We start from the raw sequence: 20363 nt of genomic DNA, 5'->3' as shown, positions 1-20363 counted from the left end.
AGGACATCAAATGGTACATCATGAAAATGAATGTTTTCCCTCAAGACAGACAAAGGGTAACATTTGTAACTTAAGATCCCAGTCCATGTGCTTTAGTGCTGCCTGGTTTTAATTGGTATATCTGGTGAGGCTTTCCAGAGGGAGAGTAAGGCATTCTCACACTCCAGGGGATAATATAGGATTCTGTGTCTCAGAGATCAAACCAGAGCTGTGGTGTGAGGGAGGCAATGCCCCTTCCTCTCTGATGCCCAGAACCATGAAATCTCCATTCATTTTCAAAAGCAATAAAAAAAAAAGTACATTTACATCAATTAATGATACATTTCCCTTTATAATGTCCCTTCTGTTGCACACGAGGCGCACTATAGATCATTTTGAAATGTAATTAATACTTAAATGACGTAAGTGTAATTGCCACGTGCGTGAACACGTACTGTATATTAAAACATAAATAGCTCGTCACTGTGCAGTGCACGCAATGATGAACTGCTCAGCGCTCCCCACTTAAGCAGTCAGCAGTGAAAACCCGACTGCGTGTGCGTGCTCTGTGCGTGGTTGCCCACAGTGGTGTGCTGCAGTCCGCTCCCTGCCGTAGTTGAGTAAAGTACATGGACATTAGCGGGCGCAGCGGCACAACCACCGAGCTGGAGTGGATTAAAACTGCGTGCGTGCGTGGAGAGCCACTCGACGACCGACTGCGAAACCCCCGGAGTGTAATCCCAAGTCCGTTATACCAGTTTGCAAATGCGAAACAGCAAAGCAGAGGCTGTCGGTAAACTCAGTTAGTGGCGTGCATTGTGTGTGCGTGTATGTGTGTGTGAGAGTGTGTGTCAATCAGGGAGAGAGGGAGAGAAAGCTCGGCGGGAATGGCTTCATCTCCGTGCGGCAACAGTAACTTTGATTCCGGTCTGGAAATCAAAACTCGCTCGGTGGAGCAGACGCTTATTCCTTTAGTTTCGCAGGTGAGTACTCCGGAAACCTAAACCGTGACGTTTAGTTATCGCATTCGAAGCCCTTGTGCTCTCAAACCACACTTTGACTTTACAGCTGTGTCGAGCACATGACACCGATTCTGTTGTTTACCTATTTGTGCACTGTGTCTGCAGTGCGTGCTTCCTTCCCGTGCTGCGTTTAAAAGCAGTCCCACGTGCGAATAGTTTATCAAGTTACGACACTGTGGTAGTCCTGTAACTGTTGTAGAAAACGGAAAAAGTAACGATACTCAAAGTTGTCTTAAGTTACAAAGGTGGGCACAGCCAAGTCTGAGGAAAATAAGCTGTGGATACGCTGAACGGGTAACTTGGGAAGTTTGTGATTTACAGAATTACATAACAGACTAGAATAATGCAGGGTAGTGAAACTGTTCACACCCAGAAGGCAATAAAATGAATTATGATGATGGTTCTTTATCTTTTTGAGACGATCACAAACTCTCCAGGAAGTCTTCACACTCTTCAGAGAGTAGCCCAGAAGCCGTAAGTTTTCCCTGAAGTCCTCCTTCGCCACTCCAGAGCTGTTCCCGAGCTGTGGCTCTCTCTTCTCTAATTGAGCCACTTTGAAGCACGTGCTTTGTTTTTCAATAAACACAGGAAAATGAAGGACCCACTTAAGGCCACTGCACTCCCTCAGCAACTCTCCACTCTTACACACTTTAACAGTCCCCGGATTAAACAAAACAAGGAGCTTAGGTCAATAAGTTAATGAATCGTTTTATTGTATGTTGGTTAGAAGCTGGAGGCTGTTTGGGCCATTTTAGGCTTTAATTTACATGACTATCTTCCGCTCTTGTTTCCAGCATGTCACAAAAATGGGGAAGTCGTCTGCTCCTGAATAGGGAAGTGACCACTAGTCTTATAAATGCTAATATCCCCCTGTTTTGTAGGACAGGGTTGTGGTTTTCACTTGAAAGACAGTGGGAGAAATCAGCATCTCACTGCTGGGTGAACAGAGTCTGGATAATACCACACTGGGAGGCCCATGACACTGTCCCTGCCCCTCCTGTGCTCACTGGCAACCTGCTTCCTCCCTCTCATTGCACAGGCTCATTTGAAAGATATAAGGTCATCCTGTCCCGAATAGATATGGGTTACTTATCAGAAAAGGACATCTGTTAGAGGGATGTGCTTTCCATGTACCGGTAGTATGATAACTCAGGGCTAAATCTGTGCGAGCGTATACCGGCAGTGCAAGCAGGAGTTTGGGGAACAATATTCACACTAAGTACTGCTGGAATAATGTGCAAAAGTGTACAATAAATGTCCCATCCCTTGTGTTAGTGTAATATTTACTGTCCAGCAAACTTATGGTGCACTCCTGCCTGCTGAGTTATTGGCTGGGCTCCCGTCTGTAGAGGGGTAAACTGTAATATGCATTCAGCTTATTACAGTCCATAGAGGGCCTCAAGGACAGTGTTTCCTAATTTTCTTTTTTTCTCAGTGTAAGACCTGTCCCCATAGCAACAGAGCTCTGCAATGCTGAAAGAAACCACATTTTCAAGGACCGTCAACTCCATATGTAACATTTTGTTGTTGTTTTGTCATAAGATCAAGGTCACTGTTAACTGATACACAGGTTCCTCTTTGTGTGCAAAAATGCACAACTTTCCTTTTTTTTAAATTTTTTTAAAGAAATGATTCTGAGCATGAAATGATTAGTCTATTTTACCGAAGTAATAATTTTGACAATCTGATTCTGACAATGGATGTTATTTGAATTTAGATTTTGAAATTAGACGTCCTCTGGGGGCTTAAGTCAGCCTTTTCTGCTGTTTGTGGAGATGCATTTGATTCAAAGAATAATTGCTGAAGGTAGAAAATTGTTTGTATGATTCTGATTTCCTAGAAATAGTTTCCATAAAACCCCCCAACAAAAAACGTATGTTATAGTGAACTTCTTTACGGAGTCACTTAGTTGGATTTTACATGGATTGCTTAGTAAATCTCAAGCATTAGGTGTGGTAGTTTTTTTTACAGATTGTAAATAATCAGATAAATTGAATGAAATTATAAAATTGTTTAAGTCAAATCATTAATTTTGAAAGGTCATGATGGTTATTCTGACACTGGTGGTTGTGCATGCTAGGACAGTGCTAGGTTATAGTTCGTAACAATTGGGACTCTGATTTGAGTAATCGTGACCAGCTAGCCTTCATTTTCTGTCTAAAATGCAGTGAATAGAACAGCAACAAAGCTGCTGTCTTGTCATACTTCAAGAAGGACCGTAAACTTTATTCTGATTGTAAGGATGGTGACTTGCAGGTGTCACGTATGATAATAAACTGCTTATTGAGATTCCACAATGAATGTGCAAAAATTATTGGCAACAAAACAACTGTTAGTATTCTAAATAGTTTTTCCAGTAAGAAACTGCTGTTGTAGATTACAGTAGGTACGCTGGAAAATAACGGCTAATATATTTGCAAGAACTTCACCGTAAATTACAGGAAAACAATCCTGGACACTTGCTGTTTATGTGTGTTTTTGTGTATGCACTGAATGAGAGAAAAAGAAATCGCTTTGCGAGAAAAGTCAATAGAAAGGCTGATGGTTAACCCAGCTGTGATAATAAAATTACCTGGCTTCAGGTGTGTATGATAACTTTGTTAACGGCGTTATGTGACATTTCTGAGAATGAGTATTGCCATACATGCGCATCAATTGAATTAGTGTACTTAGAAACACTGACTGTGAGGGCTGTGCTCTGCAGCTTGTCTTCTTAAGGAGCGTTGTATGCATGCGTGTGTGTGGTGTGTGTGTGTGGATCTCATAACTATCAAAGCGGAAATGAAAAAGCAGTGTCAGTCTGAGAGCCTACGTTTGATAAGGTTTTATGTTGTTTACTCTCCCCTTTTATTTTTTTAATTATTTATTTCCTCTCCTCTTGCCTTGTTGACGTTGATATCCTCAGGCCTCTGTTATCAGCTTCACTCCCACCAGGGTGTAATTATAGGCCAGGGAAACCTCCCCGTCTTGCACTTCATACATATACACAAACTGGATAGATGCACGCAGTCCCACCTACGTCTTTCCTTTTTATGCTTGTATGTTCTCCTGTCATACTGATTATTTTGTGTATGCATTTTTATTTTTTTTTTGTGTTTGTTTGGGGGTTTTTTTTGCACCAGTAGGTCAGAGTCATTCCCAACTTTCCAGCTGGTCTGAGATTCTGCAATTTAAATAAGTCCTGTTTTCTTAATGGACCACCTGGATGCTTTCGGGCCGCGTTCTTTATCATTTTGACCAGTTCCTTCCTTTTCTCCTTCGACTTCTTTTTTCAAACTACAAAATGCATTTTCTTGATTTCTAAACGGCACATTCTCCTATGTTAATACAAATTTTGTAATATGCTTTGCTTCACCTTTGCCATCGGTTTTGTATTCAGGGACATGGTGAGGCTAATGAATTGCTCTGGTGGTGGTCAAAATGTAATGGCCATCATGCAGAGAGAAGGGGAAACTAAAGCAAACACGTCTGCTGTTGTGTGTGCGTGCTACCTGTGATGTGGCCTATAGCCAGCTGGAAGGCAATTAGCAATACTCTGGATGCTTTTTCCTTGAGATCCGATTCCTGTTTTGAAGTGGTAATTAGTGGGGAAAAAAACAGTTATGTTCCTGGGCTTTTATAATTGAGGTGTGTTTTCCTATTAAAAACGCAGCAGCCCAGTCTGGGTGCGGACATGGTGGTCCACACTGATGAAGTGTAAAGGTGCTGTTTTGAAGCAAAGACTTGTGGGAACGAATAGGAGCTTGGGAATAATCTCTAAGACTTTGATCAGATTGGTGTACGTTAAACACTCGTGACACCCTGGCCTTGTGATTACATAGCTCAGCTGTCTCCATCATTTTTCTTCAGGCCCGAGCCAGGAGTTTCTTAAAAGATTTTCTCCTATAATTGGGCCTGGAAAATCCGTTCTCTGTCTGCGTTTGTTAGCATCGACTTTGTCATGCTTCCAGGGGTTCTGTGGTGGTTGCAGTTTTGCTTTCTGAAGTGTTATAGAACACTGTGGGGGGGGGAAGAAAAAAGCTTTCCCGTGTTCTTTTTGCTCTCAAACTGGATTGAAATGGCATATTTATCACCCAAACAAATGCTCAGGGGAAAGTCGGAGGATGTGATTTTTCTCAAAGCTTTGCCATTTTGCCATAAATTTCAACATTAAACAAAAAAGCTGACAAAACACGCTTCATAAACATACTCCAAACTTAACGGCTTCGTAAGCACGGCCATCAGTCAAATTTCCGTTCCGCCCTCTGGAAATACTGGAAATTGAATTTTACTGAGGTACGAGGCTCTATTTCCTTCCTAATGTTCCTGGTCCTATAGTAGAGTGACATGACAAACGTCCAGGTAGTGAAGTTGTTTTTTATATCTAGACAGAGGCATTACTGTTGCCATGAGCCCTAACAGATCTCCGTCCTCGAGTCGTATGATGATAATGGAGACAAATGGGTCCCTGGCATGAAAGTAAAACCACATGAGGATAGCAACGCACTCCAAGCTTGCACGTGAATACACACTCATAAATCAGAGCATATAAATATAACATGATTGGGACAACATATGCCTTTATTGTATATGTGGGAGATGGGTGGGGAATTCCACAGTGGTTTGAGCGTCTTTGTATTTGTGTACTCTGATGTGTGTGATTGTCTGCTCACGGATAACAGAATCTACACAGATCTGTGGTGGTGGGATTGTGGTTTTCATGTGTCATCGTCTGTTTTGTGTTCTGCTGCTACAGGTTGTCACCCCGTCCAAGTTCAACCCACTGTGGTGGTGACTAAAACAGAACGCCTGATAACACAATTTGAGAGCAACCTTTTTTTCCTGTTACGTCAGTATCAGTGAAAGATGCTGATTAATGGCCACGCTATTTACACAAACACTCCCAATCACCAGTGTTGGGAAGGTAAAATATATTCCACTACAGATTACAGAATACATGCCCCCAAAATGTAGTTTGTAACATATTTTGTTAAGTTACTCAATGCAAGGAACGTATTCTGAATACTTTAGATTACTTAATATAATGTCATGCTTTTTACAACTACATGAATGTACTATTGCTGTGTGATTTATTACTATTACTGAAGGTTACTTGCCACCAAGCTAACATTGTTAGCTAAAGTTAGCTGAGGTTAGTTCATAGACTGCTTTCCGAACTGCACATGATTATTTGCAGCTAGCAGGTTTTTAATGTTATCCAAGTCTAACAGTCAGCAGTCTATGAACTAACGCCAGCTAACAATGTTAGCTTGGTGGCGGGTAGCCTTTAGTAATAGTAATAAATCACACAGCAATAGTACATTGAAGTGGCACATAACCCAGGTAGCTACCACAACTAAAACATAATAGTTGCAGTAGGCTAGTGAACTTACTTTCAGATGTTTCTTTGGGTTGGAGGTGGAGGCTTTTGACGCTGAAAGTAGCTTGGTTGCTGGCAAACAGAGTTTGCATTGCACGGTCAGATTTGGCCCATCCCTTTTTTTTTTTCTTTAAATGTGAAGTGGTGTCAGAATTTCCAAGTAAGAAATGCATTCCTGCCTGTACACTGCTGGCTCTGGGTCCATTGTGTAACTGATGCCACCAGGATTAACATGACGCTTACATTAGAGCCTCTAATTCCGACAATGCGTGGAATTACCAGAATTAGAGAGGGGATAGCCTAACATAAGAAACAGGAAAAGACCTTTGTGAAATCCATTTATTTCAACAAAGTAACTGTATTCCAATTATCATCATTTTTGGGTAACTGTAACGGAATACAGTTACTCTTATTGTGTATTTTAAATACGTAACGCTGGTACATGTATTCTGTTACTCCCCAACAATGCCAATCACTCATATTTCCATACAGTATATTAGGGCTGTTCAATATAATGATATATATGGGATGACGATATAAAAACGTCTATCGTTTCATTTTACGCTTTCGTTTGTTTCGTGGTGTCACAAAATAAACAGTTTACGGCAATATTTTTTCATTGTTTTGATCACTGTAGTGGCTATATTAATTTCTTAAAGTTCTCTCTTTCTCTTATATTTAATATAACTACACTACGGACGGACAAGCGCCTGTTTTTATGCGTTGTCGTTAACAACAACGATGGTAAAACCATCGCGTGTCCGCTCGTTTATTTTCCACATAAACCTTTCACAATAAAGCTCAAGATCCTGTTGAGACTTTTCAAAATAAACTGAATCAAGTGAAAGAGTAGGCAGATTATTTACAGATGAGGAGTAAAAAAGAGCCGCCAGGTGCTAAAAAATAAACCTTAGACTCAAACATTAGAACAGGCTTTTCCCCGCAGCACGCTGCGTAATAAATACTCACAAAGAAAACTGCGGCCGTTACAACTTATTTCTAAATGTATCGGTTAAAACACTCGACTCCAGGTACACGACGCCCAGCTGGAAACACTTCATGAAAGTTGAGCTGCCCGAGAGTCACAGAATTTACAGAAAATGTTAAATTTTGATTTTATATCGTTATCGGGACAATACAATTCATATATCGGGATATGAGATTTTGGTCATATCGCACAGTCCTACACTATATACCCTTTTCCCCTCTAAAGAAACTGGGAGATCGTGCGGTTTTGCAGGTTGGTTCTACACATGGGCTCTCAGCTGGTTTAAACATCTAATATATGAATTGCAGTGAGCCTGACTCGCATTATTGTTGAATAAATGACGCTCTTTGGCATGTCCTTGTTCAGCAGTAGGAAGTAAACAGTCAACAAGCCTCTTTCATCAAAGTGAAATGAGATGCAATTCCACTCGGCTCCCCTTGTTTTCTAGTAAAGTGGTTGCATTAGGCAGCTAACTTTGTCAATTTGGAGAATCCACATTCTCTCTTCTGATGATTAAATCCACTCTTCTAAGCCTCCCACCCTGACTCATATTCACTTTTCATTGCATTTCTCTAACACAAACACGCACTCAGTGTCATGTAAACACACATGTGCAGAGCTTAAATGATCGGTGTTTCCCCCTTGTCCCCTCGAGCGGTCTTTTCATTATTGCTATCAGGGGAGTCATTACAGATTGCTGTTCTCTTTAAGTGCAGATAAAAGGGTCTGTCTTACATGTCGAGCCGTTGACCTTTCCTCGGTTAATATACTTCCAGATGAGAAAAGTGCTTCTTTTTTTTTGTGTGTGTGTGTGTGTGTGTGTGTGTGTGTCTTCATTTATGTGTGTGCGCGCACCTGAAACCTCCAAATAACCTGGCCCAATGGGATCAGTCACCTAGAGGGAACAGCAGAGTTAATTTAATGGTGCAAGAAGGCAATCTCACGCTCTGCAATTTAACTTATTTGAAAGGTGAGGCTAATAGCAGAAGGTGCTTTTAATTGTCTAAGGAGAAGCCACTGCCTCTGACCGAGATGTATGGCTATATCCTGAAGGCTGATAAAGTATTGATTAAGCCCCTCTCCCATCATCAGTCAGCCTCAAATTGCTTTCATTCAGTCTTTCATTGACCATCAAATGAAAATGGGAACAGACTCATTTTGTCAGTTTGTGAAAACTTGGGTCCTAGTTGTCTGCAGTAACACTGAGTGTTTGGTTTTTATCCGTCAAGGTTTTACAATTTTCCGCCGTCAGATTCCTGAGAGAAGAAGTGACAATAACAAAACTGCTGTCAGTGGATTCTTATCTCGACTAACCAGGATATTATTTTTGTAAAGATATGTTGCCATGCATTTTTTTTTCTTTTTTGCAAATTACTATTAATTTTTTAAAATTCTGTTATCACCGCAACTTCCCTGAGCTCACTGTTAATATGATCTGCCACCGTGTTCACGCACTGTGTGTGAATGATCCTCCAAGACCTGCAGAGGCTCTTAGGTGCTTATTATTCCTGTTTAATATCAAGTGATTGTCTGGCCCATTGCCACCCTGTGCTTACAGTATATTTTTCTGAGTTATGATGATGAGGTAGTGATGGGACATCTCATAAGTATGAGCACACAGGAGGAAATCTCTCTGTCAGTGAAGATGTGATGCCTAATGTGGCGTGATGTTTTGTGTTGTCCAGCCTCACACCCTGCAGATTAAGATGGATGTATAAACACATGGCTGAAGCACAAACAAGGACATATGTATTAAGAAACCTCACAACCGTTTCCTAGGCTCTCATTCTGTAGCTGTACATAAGGAATATTTTACTAAAATAGCACAGATACAGGTTGAATAGCTTTCTCTGTTTTTTAAACTGTGCTCGCTAAGAAGTAAGATATAGTGTTGCTGTACATGCTGTTAGGACATGCAGACTGAAGAGTGAGACAGGACAGGCCTCTTACTGTAATCTTGTAGGCATGCACTCTCCTATTTGCCTTGTCATGTACTGCTAGAGATATGACATGATATATCTATATTATCTGCTGCCTGGACAACCGCAGGTAAACACACCACTGTTTGGCAGGCAGCTGTTTGTTTCTTGTTGTTTTCCTCTTTGTGTGTCTGTGGCTGAGCATTGTGATCATTCTGGTCTTGAGCCCATGACATTGACCTGACAGTTTTACACACTGTGGGGTTTAGAGGTTAAGCTCTGCAAATCCTGGTTATGACAGGAACCCTTTCTACGTTTCCAGGTAAACCATTGCACCATCCTATAGTTTCATGGTAAGGGTGACGTCTTTATATGAAAGTGGAGGTTGCTGTCATTGAAAATATCGCACCAGTCAGTGTTACTATTCCTTTCTGTACTTGATCAGCCGGTCCTTGTCACGATCTTCTTACCTCTGTCCTCCTGGCTTGCATTGTAAGGAATGTAGAAATATCTCAAAGTGAAAAACAAAACCAAGTCTATGAAACGAAGCAGTCTTTAAGCATTAGTTGGATATAAGTATAATTATCTTTTTGATCATGTATTATCTATAAAGGTTTTCTGACACTCATCCCAGAGCTGTCCAAGTCTTCCTGTTTGTTCTTCTCTCCTTCTCCATCAGCAACATTGCTAACTTTACCTCCGAGGAATCCTTCAGCCTGGCTTGTATGTGTTAATTGCTTTCTTCAAGCGTCTTTGAACTTCTCCCCCCCCTCGATAATGAGTTCTTTTAAAGAGATGAGGTTTGACATGACAGAACAAAGACAGTGTGAAGGGCACAGGGAACATAGAATACCAAACATTTTCTGTAATTCAGAACAATTTCAAAGTTGCCGTGTCACCTTTGCCATCACTTAATGTCTGCACTGTTTGATTAAAAATGGATTTTTTTTATTTTAGTTTCTTTGTTAATCTTTTGATTACTTAAATGATAAATTTCACTTTATGCTAAATTGACAAGCATGCCACTTTTAATTCAGTGCGATATCACTTTTAGTGACTACTTCAACCAGATCACCTCACTTTGTGGGGTGATTGAGGGTGTGTCTGTAAGGAAGTATCAGTGTGTAAGATGCTGTAGCACCTCGTTTGTATGTCTTCCACCCTTCCTCTGTTGCTCTGCCCAATTTCCTGATTTCGTTTTCCTGTCACACCCCTTTCTCTTTTGGTCTTTAGTTCTGCCTTTAGCCTTGTGCCTGTTTTCTTCTCACCACTCTCCACTTACCTTTCAGTTTTCTAACTATTAATCTCAACTTCTCCAGAGAGTTAGGGGCTCTATATCACCTCATTAATTATGCAGCTTGCTGAAAACCTAGCTAGAGGCTGCAGGTATAGCCTCAGCTGAATAGCTCAGCCCAATCATTTCTTTGGATCTTTCCCTCTTTCTTCTCTACCGTAAAATGAGACGCAATCTTCGGGACTGCATCCATTCTGAAGAACACTAATGGGAATAGCATGTAACCAGCTGAGCCAGATTTGGCCGTCTCTTTCTCTGACATAGAATGGATGAAGATGATGCTATTCTTACCACGTTTTGTCTGACCGTCACATATCTTCAGGGGAAATGTTTTCTGAAAGGAATGCAATGTTGAAAGCACAGCTGTAAAGAGATAGGATCTTGGACATTTTGAAAAGACTTTGTATCAAGAATGGGTTTATATAATTTTAACTTGCAGGATTGAGCTATGTTTGTAATTGTCAGATTTCCACGGGCTAACTATAATGAAATGGAAAAGCAATACATTCCCCTGTGTCAGTTTTGGCCGGCGGTCATAGGTTCTGTCTAGGGCTGCCACAAACGATTATTTTGATAGTCGACTAGTCACCGATTATTTATGCGATTAGTCGACTAATCAGATCATCATCCACTGGACGTAAAACTACAGCTTATTGCACCAGCAGCATCTGCTCTTATATAACTATCATTAGCTTACAGCTTTAAGCTTTTAAGGTGCTAACTAAAAATAAAGACAAGATGATAGTTTATTCAATTTTAATGAAATTTGCAGATTGTTTCGGTAAAGTTTAATAAACTCCTTGCTATCTAAAATATAACAGGACACCGGAGTATATTCTCCAGCATCTCACACTTCTGATAATCAGCTGTCTGCTTGACGTTTATTCAGCTGTGTAAAAACTATAACTTTAATCTCAGCCAAACCGATTTACTCAGGAACAAATAAAATACTAAAAAAAAAAAGCCAAACAACAACATTTTTAATTTATCTAAGTGACTCATATATATTTAACCTGAGTAGCGAAAGACGGCGGTGGGTTTGAAAACAATTTGCCGGGAGTCCGGTGTTCTCACGGCGCTAGTGACCTAGCCCCCGGCTAGCTATCGAGCTAGTGGGTAACAGACGTCTCCGAAAACGTCGGAGCGCTTTTGAAAATATGTGGTGTCCTGATAAACTGAGCGATATTTGAGGTTTACACAGCTACATTCTCGCCTGAAAATATGTTAAACGTTTATTTTGTGACCCAGAAAGAATAATAAGAGTAATATTAAAACTAACTAGCTGCCGCCATTGTTGGAAACTAAGCTGGGCCGCGCTATGAATTCTGGGACACAGCTGCTTCTTCTTCTTCGGGGTTTAACGGCAGCTGGCATCCTTGTACATGCAGTGCTGCCATCTTCTGTTTCAGTCCGTTATTACACTCTTAAATCCTGCTACTTATTCCTGCGTCTTTTGCGATCTTACAAAGCTTCAAACGACGTCGACTATTAAATCAGTCGTCGACGATTTTGATAGTCGACGTAATCGTGACTAGTCGACAAATCGTGGCAGCCCTAGTTCTGTCCAATAATATGACGTGAGACTGGAGTAAAAGACCTCCATGGATTGGCACTTTATTAAAGAAGGAGCATGATAACAGCACAAACACTAACTGCAACTAAACAAAATGGCTTCCTTTTATACTCTACCTTTTCAGGTGAGCATCCGGAATAGCCCAAGTATGGGGGTTAACTAATCAAAATGAAAACATAACCCTCCACACAAACAAACATACAATAACATTAAAGCACATCACAAACATATACATATTTCCAACACATACTATAAACAAACCAATAACATAAGCTTCACCCATTTCTATCTAAATTAAAACCCTCTTTATCCATACTCCCTAACCCGGCACACTGGTCTGCTCCAAGAGCTCTTAAACAGGTGATTGAGCCGCTTTCACTCTTTTGCTCCACATCCTGCAAGAAGCAAACAGGACAGGTGAGTACCTTTACAAGTTCTCATTTCACATATGTTTAGGTTATTGATAAATGATTAACTGCAAACAGCTCTAACTTTGGCTCTTCTCCGACACAGGTAGGATGGCCAGTCCCACTCTCTCTTTTCAGTTACAAGCTGTTAATTTAATCGTATGTCAAATAACCTAATAAAAGACTCCATAAGAACGAATGTGTTTTCTTTATTACCCTATTTTAAATTCCTAATCCAATAATTAATCACTAACAATACCAACCCGGTAATGGAACCCCTGGTCTCCATTACACCCTGCCTCTCAAGCAGACTTTTATCCTTTTGATGAGCTCCAGTGCGATTGCCTAATGCTGCGTCCACACCGGAAGTGATGTGGCGACCGTATAAAGTGAATGAAACTATGAGCAAAAATACCCACTGGTGGCACAAAGTGGGAGGGACCCAAGATGAACTTTTCTCAAGTTATAAGTCAGCCAATGAGAATGTACCATACTGTTGATTGCCAAATGACCTTGTAGTAAATACATTAATAGGTTACCTAGGCAACAGGAGGCTAGGATGTCTGTGAGCGACCAGCTGTCAGCTTCACAGCGATGCACGACGATTGAACCACTACCAGTGTGGATACAACTTTAGACTACAGCTGGAGATGGTAGTTCTTGTTCTGTGGGCTCGGTGTAGGAGCCCATGAAATGGATAACCAGCTTCTGAATGTTCTGGTTAGAGCAGAACGTCTGTCAACAGGTGCAGTGGATAAAAGTGGCGTACAACAACATCCTTTCGTAGAAGCAGCAAAAAGAAATCAAGGACCACCCCAGCAATCTCGCCACAGCAGTCTGATTAGCAGCGCCAAAAACTTTCAGAATAACAGTGAGGCATCGATGGCAGATGGCATTATCTCAGTTGCATGAAAAGTAAGTCACCTATACACTCAGGTGGCTATCACTATACCTGGGCAGCCTGCCAGGTAAAGTTCGTGTGCGGCAAACACTCTGACACCTAGCTCTTGGTATGAGGAAGATGTTCTCATCTTGTCACCGTTTCTAGATGACTGGAGCCAGCGGGTGACAGCTGGGGCCAGTCAGCCGGGATTCATAGCCCAGTGTGTACATGTGTACTTAAGAACACATACACCCAGGACCAACACCTATAAATAAGTTAAAGTCACTCTACTCCTATAAATAAAGTTCTAGTTGTTCTGGGCATTTCTCTGGATCTGCTATCTGAACGACTGAAAAGAGCTCTTGATATGAAAACTAATATTAAAACGTGAGTGTGAGAGTTAGTGATTTTAGAAAAGAGTGTTTACTGCATCGTCAGTAAACACTCGTCTATGGGTTGCAGGTACTGGTTCATGTTAATGTCGTTTGATGTTTAAATTCTGCACCGATGGACCTCAAACCACTTGAAGACATAGGTATGTGTCATGTAGTGAAAGCACGTTCCCGAAGCCCCTGTGAGAATGTGTTAGGGAGTCTGTGTGTGTCACAACACAGGCCTTTATACAGCCTGCAGTTAGGGGGGGCTGCATTCCTTTAAGGGCTCAAGTTTCGAGCTCCCACAATGTGTGTGTGTGTGTGTGTGTGTGTGTGGTGTCTGAAATTGTGCCTCCATGTTCTTTAAAGGGCATCACGACTGAGGTCAAAGTCTCAAAGGGCAAAAACCTTGATTCTGGCTGGTATGCATGTGTTTGTCTGCCCCCCCCCCCTCCTCATTCATCGGTGAATCCTCCAGCTCAGCGTATAACGTTCTGTGTTGTGGCTTCTGATGTTTGGTCTGACACACTTCATTGCTTTATTAATGCAGTACTTCACTTTCTAAAGTCCCTTTCTTCTCACATGTCAAACCTTCAAGACAACATTCTTAGGAATTTATCTCAGTCTGTTCGAGAATGTCTCTTGCTCTGGGGCTAGTTTGTAGCTGCGTTGGCTTTTGTCTACACCTGACAACTCGCATTTCTAAATGCTTCCTTTCGTTTTGTAAGAAGTTGACCCAAACCCTCCCCCCCCCTCCAAAAAATGCAGTAGCCCAGAATTCCCAGAGGTAGCTTGTGGAAATCATTTTGGTGGTTTTCATCAGATTTGACCTTCAATAGGCAGCTGAGAAATGAAGCACATTTTTCTTTGTCACTTTGCTTTTTCATTCACCAAAAAACAAGCCGTGATTAGTTTCGGAACAGACCAGTGTTTCTGACAGGTGCATTTGGTCAGCTTCCCCTGCTCCTGCAGAACATGCTGTTGCTGAGTGAGGCCGTCACAGAGCCTGGTTAGGCCGCTTTCACACACTTTTCACTGCACACTACTACTTGTATTAGTTGTCCATTACTTGTAATTACCAATTATGATGACTGATGGAATGTTTTCCAGGCCAAGTTGGCAAGTAGTTCGGATTTTCCTGTTGAGGATTTTATACAATTACCCAGTCATTAAACATGGCTCAGCATGAGGACAACCTGAGGGGGGTGACTTTCATGTGTATTGTTGTTGTTGGGTTGTATTGTTCATAACTTCGGGTTTCGTAGGGGGGCAGTCGTCGTCATGCAACACCGCATTCAAGAAAATCACCCAAAGACAAATATTAGCTGCAATGTTCCAGGCTAAAAAATAAGTCACCACTTCTAAGCAAACTCTCCTGTCTTTGTTTTACTCGCAGGATGTTGGTTTGCGAGCTTGTGATGATGTGAGAATATAAGCTTTAATACCCCTGATTGTTTTGGGTTATACTCGTGGTTTCATCGAAATAGATGTTGCTTGATGATGGATCTGGAGATGTATTTCTAGCAGGTTGCTTACGGTTATTATTCCAACTTTTATTTTCCTTGTACACTAGATACTCATCAATCTTTAGTGGTGGCTCAGGAGGTCTTGATTGAGATAATTAAAGGGCAGAATGAGGACTACGATAAAAGACTCATCAGGAGCTGGAGTTTGCCTTTTTCATGTGCTTTCAAATGTTTCAACAACAAAGATAAATCTTAGAGGGAAGTCAGATGCAAGGACAAAGCAGATACAGTGCTTAGGGCCACGTTGTGTTTGGTTTTTCTTTTTTTTTCTTTTTTTTATGGGTTCAGAGGTTTCAAAGAAAACGATTTGCCACAGTCCATTTGAATTTCTACACCCCATGTTTCTTTTGAAGGTGTATGTAGGGTGAAATTGACTAAAATATTTAACTTCTAGGAAGAAAATTGTTTCCATGTTTGACTTTGTGCCACTTCTCTGCTGTTATACCCGCTACAGAATACCAGACAGCTTTTAGACTGCAGGTTTAAGTTATTCATCAGTTGGAAATTTTGGTCTGTTTATGCACACCAACAACGGACCATGTCTGCAAATGAAGACATCCACTAAAATGGTATTTTTTTTTTTTTTACTCCTTCTTGATATGCAACGACTTGCCCAAAATGAATGTAACGAAACAAAACAAGACTTAGTGTCTAAGCAAAGGCTTCTGAGCAACACCGTCTGGAATTTCTAACCTGCTTCTGGATGTGACAAGAGATTGAAGACTTCACATTTAGATATCATGAGTGATGTCTCGATGGGTTTTTTTTCTTCAGTGTTTTGCCGTCTTTGTGACATTGACTTGCCAGATTAAATAACTGCTGTACTCTGGTGAGGCTTTCTTGGGGTGGGGTAGGGAGGGGGTTTGGGGCCATGGGGTGGACGTCACTATGAAACTCCTCGGTCTTCAATGGAACAAAGAGCTCAGTGTAGCCTGGAGAAATCTCTAGCTGCATATGGTGTACGTTTCCAAATGGGTGGGATCTCATCTGCATTGCCTCGCTGCCTGAGCCAGAGATGTCTTTGATATTGCATCTTGGATGTTTTGCAAAAACGTGCTTAGATCAAAGATATCTGTGCTGCCAGGCTGGCTGTCTTGGTTTTACTTTGATAACAGCTTGATCCATGTAAAAACAGTTAGATCCAAGTAATTAGCGTCATTGTCCGCTATTCTTTCTGTCTGTTTTGAGTTGGTTAGAAGCTGACACGGCATGGTTTACACTCTGAGACTAGGATATGCCTCCTAGAAGCTTTCAGTAGATGAGGCTTTTGGCCATCTTTTTGATGTAAGTAGGAAAATCTAAGCTTTTTTTCTCTCTTTTTTAAATTCATCCAAAATATATTTGTTATACTATTTGTAAGTGGTAGTCTGTTACAGGTGTGCCAGCATTATGATGCTGAGAAAAAATACTTTAGCACCATTCAGGCCGGAGCCACTCTTATAAAATATGAAAGGAGATATGTTTTGATTTCATTATTTAATATTCTTTTGAAAGAAGAACTACATCTGCATTGTGTTTTGCTCAATAATAAAAGTGTCTCTCTCTCTCAGCTACAAACTCTCAGATGGTTTTAGCAAATTACTTTTTGTACTCTTTATGAATACTGCTTTTCAGTAGGTGACTTTTTTTGACTCCCCCAAAACATTTTTCACACTTCACTTGCAAAAACCTGAATCCACTCTGCATCACGTAGGACAGAAAATGGTCTCAGTAATACTGTACAGATGTTACTGAATAATTTATCATATTCACATGTAAGCAGCATTCAGTATGCGATTCAATCTTGAAACTGAGGGTAGGTGATAAAACTGCCTCCTGTTATTCCAAAAAAAGCAAATCCGAAGCTTCAGCTTGGCATAAAAACTCAGAACAAAGAAAAATGGCTACATTGACACTGTTTTTATTATTATTCTTTGAATCCTAATTTATGTCTATATGCAATATGTCTTTGATACAGCAGTTGCAACACATAGCACACACTCAGATGCACAAAAAAACCCAAAACAAAACACTGCTCTTAGTAAAGATAATGAGCTAAATGTTAACCAGCGTCGCTACCCGTAAAGAGAGATGATGTCCTAATTGCAAGTCTGTGGCACATGATGGTGTGAATTTGTCCAAATGAAGCTGTAAGGAACTTTAATCTAAAATTACAGTTTTGTAAAGTCAGCAGTCTCACGAATCCCAAGCCTAGAATAGCTGCAGATGTGCGCGTGATGCTAACGATTTCCCAGACTTTATGCTAACTAACTGGTGGCTATAACTTCAGTGCTCTTAATTTTGATATGAAAATATTAAAACTTCTAGTTATTTTATCTATACAAACAGTTGATTTTCTTCTACTTATCCAGTTTAGGGTCAGCCCGTGACCACACCCTACATATGTTGGCAGGTTGTTGCAGAAAGACACCGAGCAATCTTTGGACTGTGGGAGGAAGCCAGAGTACCTGGAGTGAACCCATGCAAACACAGGGAGAATGTGCAAATCGAACTCTGCAGTAAATTCTAATGGCTCCACGTGCACAGCAGTAAAGCCAGCGCAAGGGGTCTTTTCATAATGTGTAGCTTTTTAAAATCATTATAAAAGGTTTCACTTTTCAGTGAGGCTGTGTGATTAGGGGGCAGGGATAGCTCAGTAGGTAGAGTGGTGGCTTCATGATCGGAAGGTTAGGGGTTTGATTCCACTGAACAGCTACCCTGAGGTACCCCTGAGCAAGGTACCGTTCCTACACACTGCTCCCCGGGCGCCCAGTGGCTGCCCACTGCTTCACTTGAGTGAATGGGTTAAATGCAGAGAGGAATTTCCCCACTGGGATCAATAAAGTATACGTTATTATTATTAATAGCTGACAATAAATTTGCAGATTAAAAAAAAAAAAATACTATTGTTGTGCTGCGACTGTAAAGGGTTTCAAAGCAAAACAAGGTCATGAACCACAACAGCACTTTGTGTCATGGTCTAGTGCTCTACAAACCGAAGGGATCGATTCCCTTCTCTGCTCTCCTTCCCATCTTGGTTAACCTTGGATTGTGGTTAACAGAGCAAAAATTGATCCGCAGCTATGGTTTGTTTGTCTACCCCCCAGCAAGGACTACTGAATCAGAGGTCACTCTCCACACACTGCCTCATACACTCTATTCTCTAAACTTGCTCTTAATGGAAAAAGAGCAATATCTCTCAGAAAGTTTTCAGATAATGTAGAGTTTTTGGCTCCGTGCCTCCTCTCGGTCATATCTTTTGTGTTCCTGCCTTAGTTCTCTACCCTTTTCCTTATTTACTGTATATCCTCTTCATTCTCCTTTCTATCTCTTCATCACAGCTGTCCATCTGTTTCTCTCCCAGGTTTATCATCCTCTCTTATCAGCTGCTGGTTCCTCTAGACTTCCTGCACCTCATATCAGCCGTACTGATTACACTGTAGCAGCGCTTTGCTTTCAATAGACTATGTGTTACTGTCAGTGCATGCACAAACAAACCAGAGCGGTGGGGTGGGGTTTCATTTCTCTCATAGCTATGTTTTCTACTTAGTTAAGTAGTTCATCTACTCAAATGTCAAGGAAGCACGTTAGCACTAAGCAGCTTAATAAAGGTGTAAAATGGTCATTGGTTTAATAACCTTTGATTTGCTTTGGTTTGTGGGGGAAAAAAAATAAAATTGTCAACTCACAGACTGCCTGAACCTCAGAGTGACTCTGGAGAGCTCTGTGCTCAGCCCACTCAATGGGCCCCACTTAAGACTTGATAGATTTCCCATTATTTTTAGACTGCAGTGATGGAGTACCAGGTAGCACACACCCATTTCTGCTTTCCTCTGAGCTTCTTGCTTCCTGTGTGGAAGCACTGCCCAACAATGGCACACAAACACTAAGCCAGTCTGCTGCAAAGCCCCAGAGATAAATGCTTCTTCATGTGAAACAATCACAAAAATGTAATCTGGAAACCCCGGGCCATGCTTCCATCCCTCTATTTGGAAATCTGTCTCTGAGAGGTTTCAGAGCAGCTTTGAACACTTGAACCGTGGCAGAACACGGCGGATCGATGCCAAGCAATAATTCCAGGCAATAAGTGGGATTATATTTGTCGTTTATTTGACAGTGAATGGTCCCTTGGAAAATATGAGCTCAGTTTATTGGTTTGTCTACTGTGTGCCAGCCATGCAATCTATTCGGCTGCTCTGCTTTCCTCTGCATACTCGCGGCCAGACAGATCTGATTAACTGTCACACTGATACAATGTGGACCCACTTGCTCTTCGTAATCATACCAGCTGCAAAATAAGACGAGAATCCAAAGATGTTTAATTCTAACATTTCATTTTTGCTTTGTTTAATTTTGGGAACATGATAGAATAATATCAAAGGGTGTGAAGAGTGTTGTGGTAGAAGGGACAGATGTGTTCAAGGTGGGGGTGGTATGACATCAGGGATCGGCTCTGAGACGCTTCTTGTTTGAAATGGTGATGGACAGGCTGACACATGAGGTCAGGCAGGAGTCTCATTGGACTATGATGTTTGCACACGGCATAGTGATCTGTAGTGAGGGCAGGGAGCTGGTAAAAGACAACCTGGAGTGCTGGAGGTATGCTCTGGAGAGAAGAGAAATGAAAGTCAGTAAAAGCAGGACAGAATGTATCTGTGTGCGTGTGTGAGAGTGTGTGTGTGTGTGTGAGAAAAAAGGCAGACAGGTAAAATTAAAAAAAGATGAATATGCAAAGAGCAGAGGTATTGAAGGTGACTGAGTTTAAATACCTGGGGTCAACCATCCAAAGCAACAGACAGTAGGTGGAGATGAGCGTCAGGGGGGATTTATGACAGAAGGATAGCAGCAGGAGTGAAAGGGATGATTTACTAGACTGTAGTGAGACTGTTATGATGCGTGGTTTTAGGGAAGGATTTAGAAGGATTTTATCGGGAGTGACCAGAATGAACATCAGATAGACAGCTCAGGTTGAGAGGTTTGGAGTTAAAGCTAGAGAGGCAAGGCTGAGATGGTCTGGACATATGGACAGGAAGGATGGTGAAGATGGACCTGCCAGGCAG

At 41.3% G+C, this 20363-nt stretch overlaps 1 protein-coding gene across 1 annotated transcript in view; it reads left to right on the top strand.

Annotated features, from left to right (window-relative positions):
• The first annotated feature begins 494 nt into the window (after positions 1-494).
• Positions 495-20363, top strand: part of ctnnal1 (catenin (cadherin-associated protein), alpha-like 1) — a 54193-nt gene continuing 34324 nt past the window's right edge. The window contains exon 1 of the mRNA XM_005932929.2: positions 495-962. Coding sequence (XP_005932991.1) covers positions 867-962 — 96 coding nt within the window. The 5' untranslated portion in view covers positions 495-866. The remainder of the gene's footprint in view (positions 963-20363) is intronic.

This window comes from Haplochromis burtoni, unplaced genomic scaffold (assembly GCF_018398535.1).
Source record: "Haplochromis burtoni strain Fernald_Lab_line unplaced genomic scaffold, NCSU_Asbu1 Contig_163, whole genome shotgun sequence".
NCBI lineage: Eukaryota > Metazoa > Chordata > Actinopteri > Cichliformes > Cichlidae > Haplochromis > Haplochromis burtoni.
The sequence above is the reverse complement of the archived record's forward strand: the minus strand, read 5'-3'. Positions and strand labels throughout refer to the sequence as shown.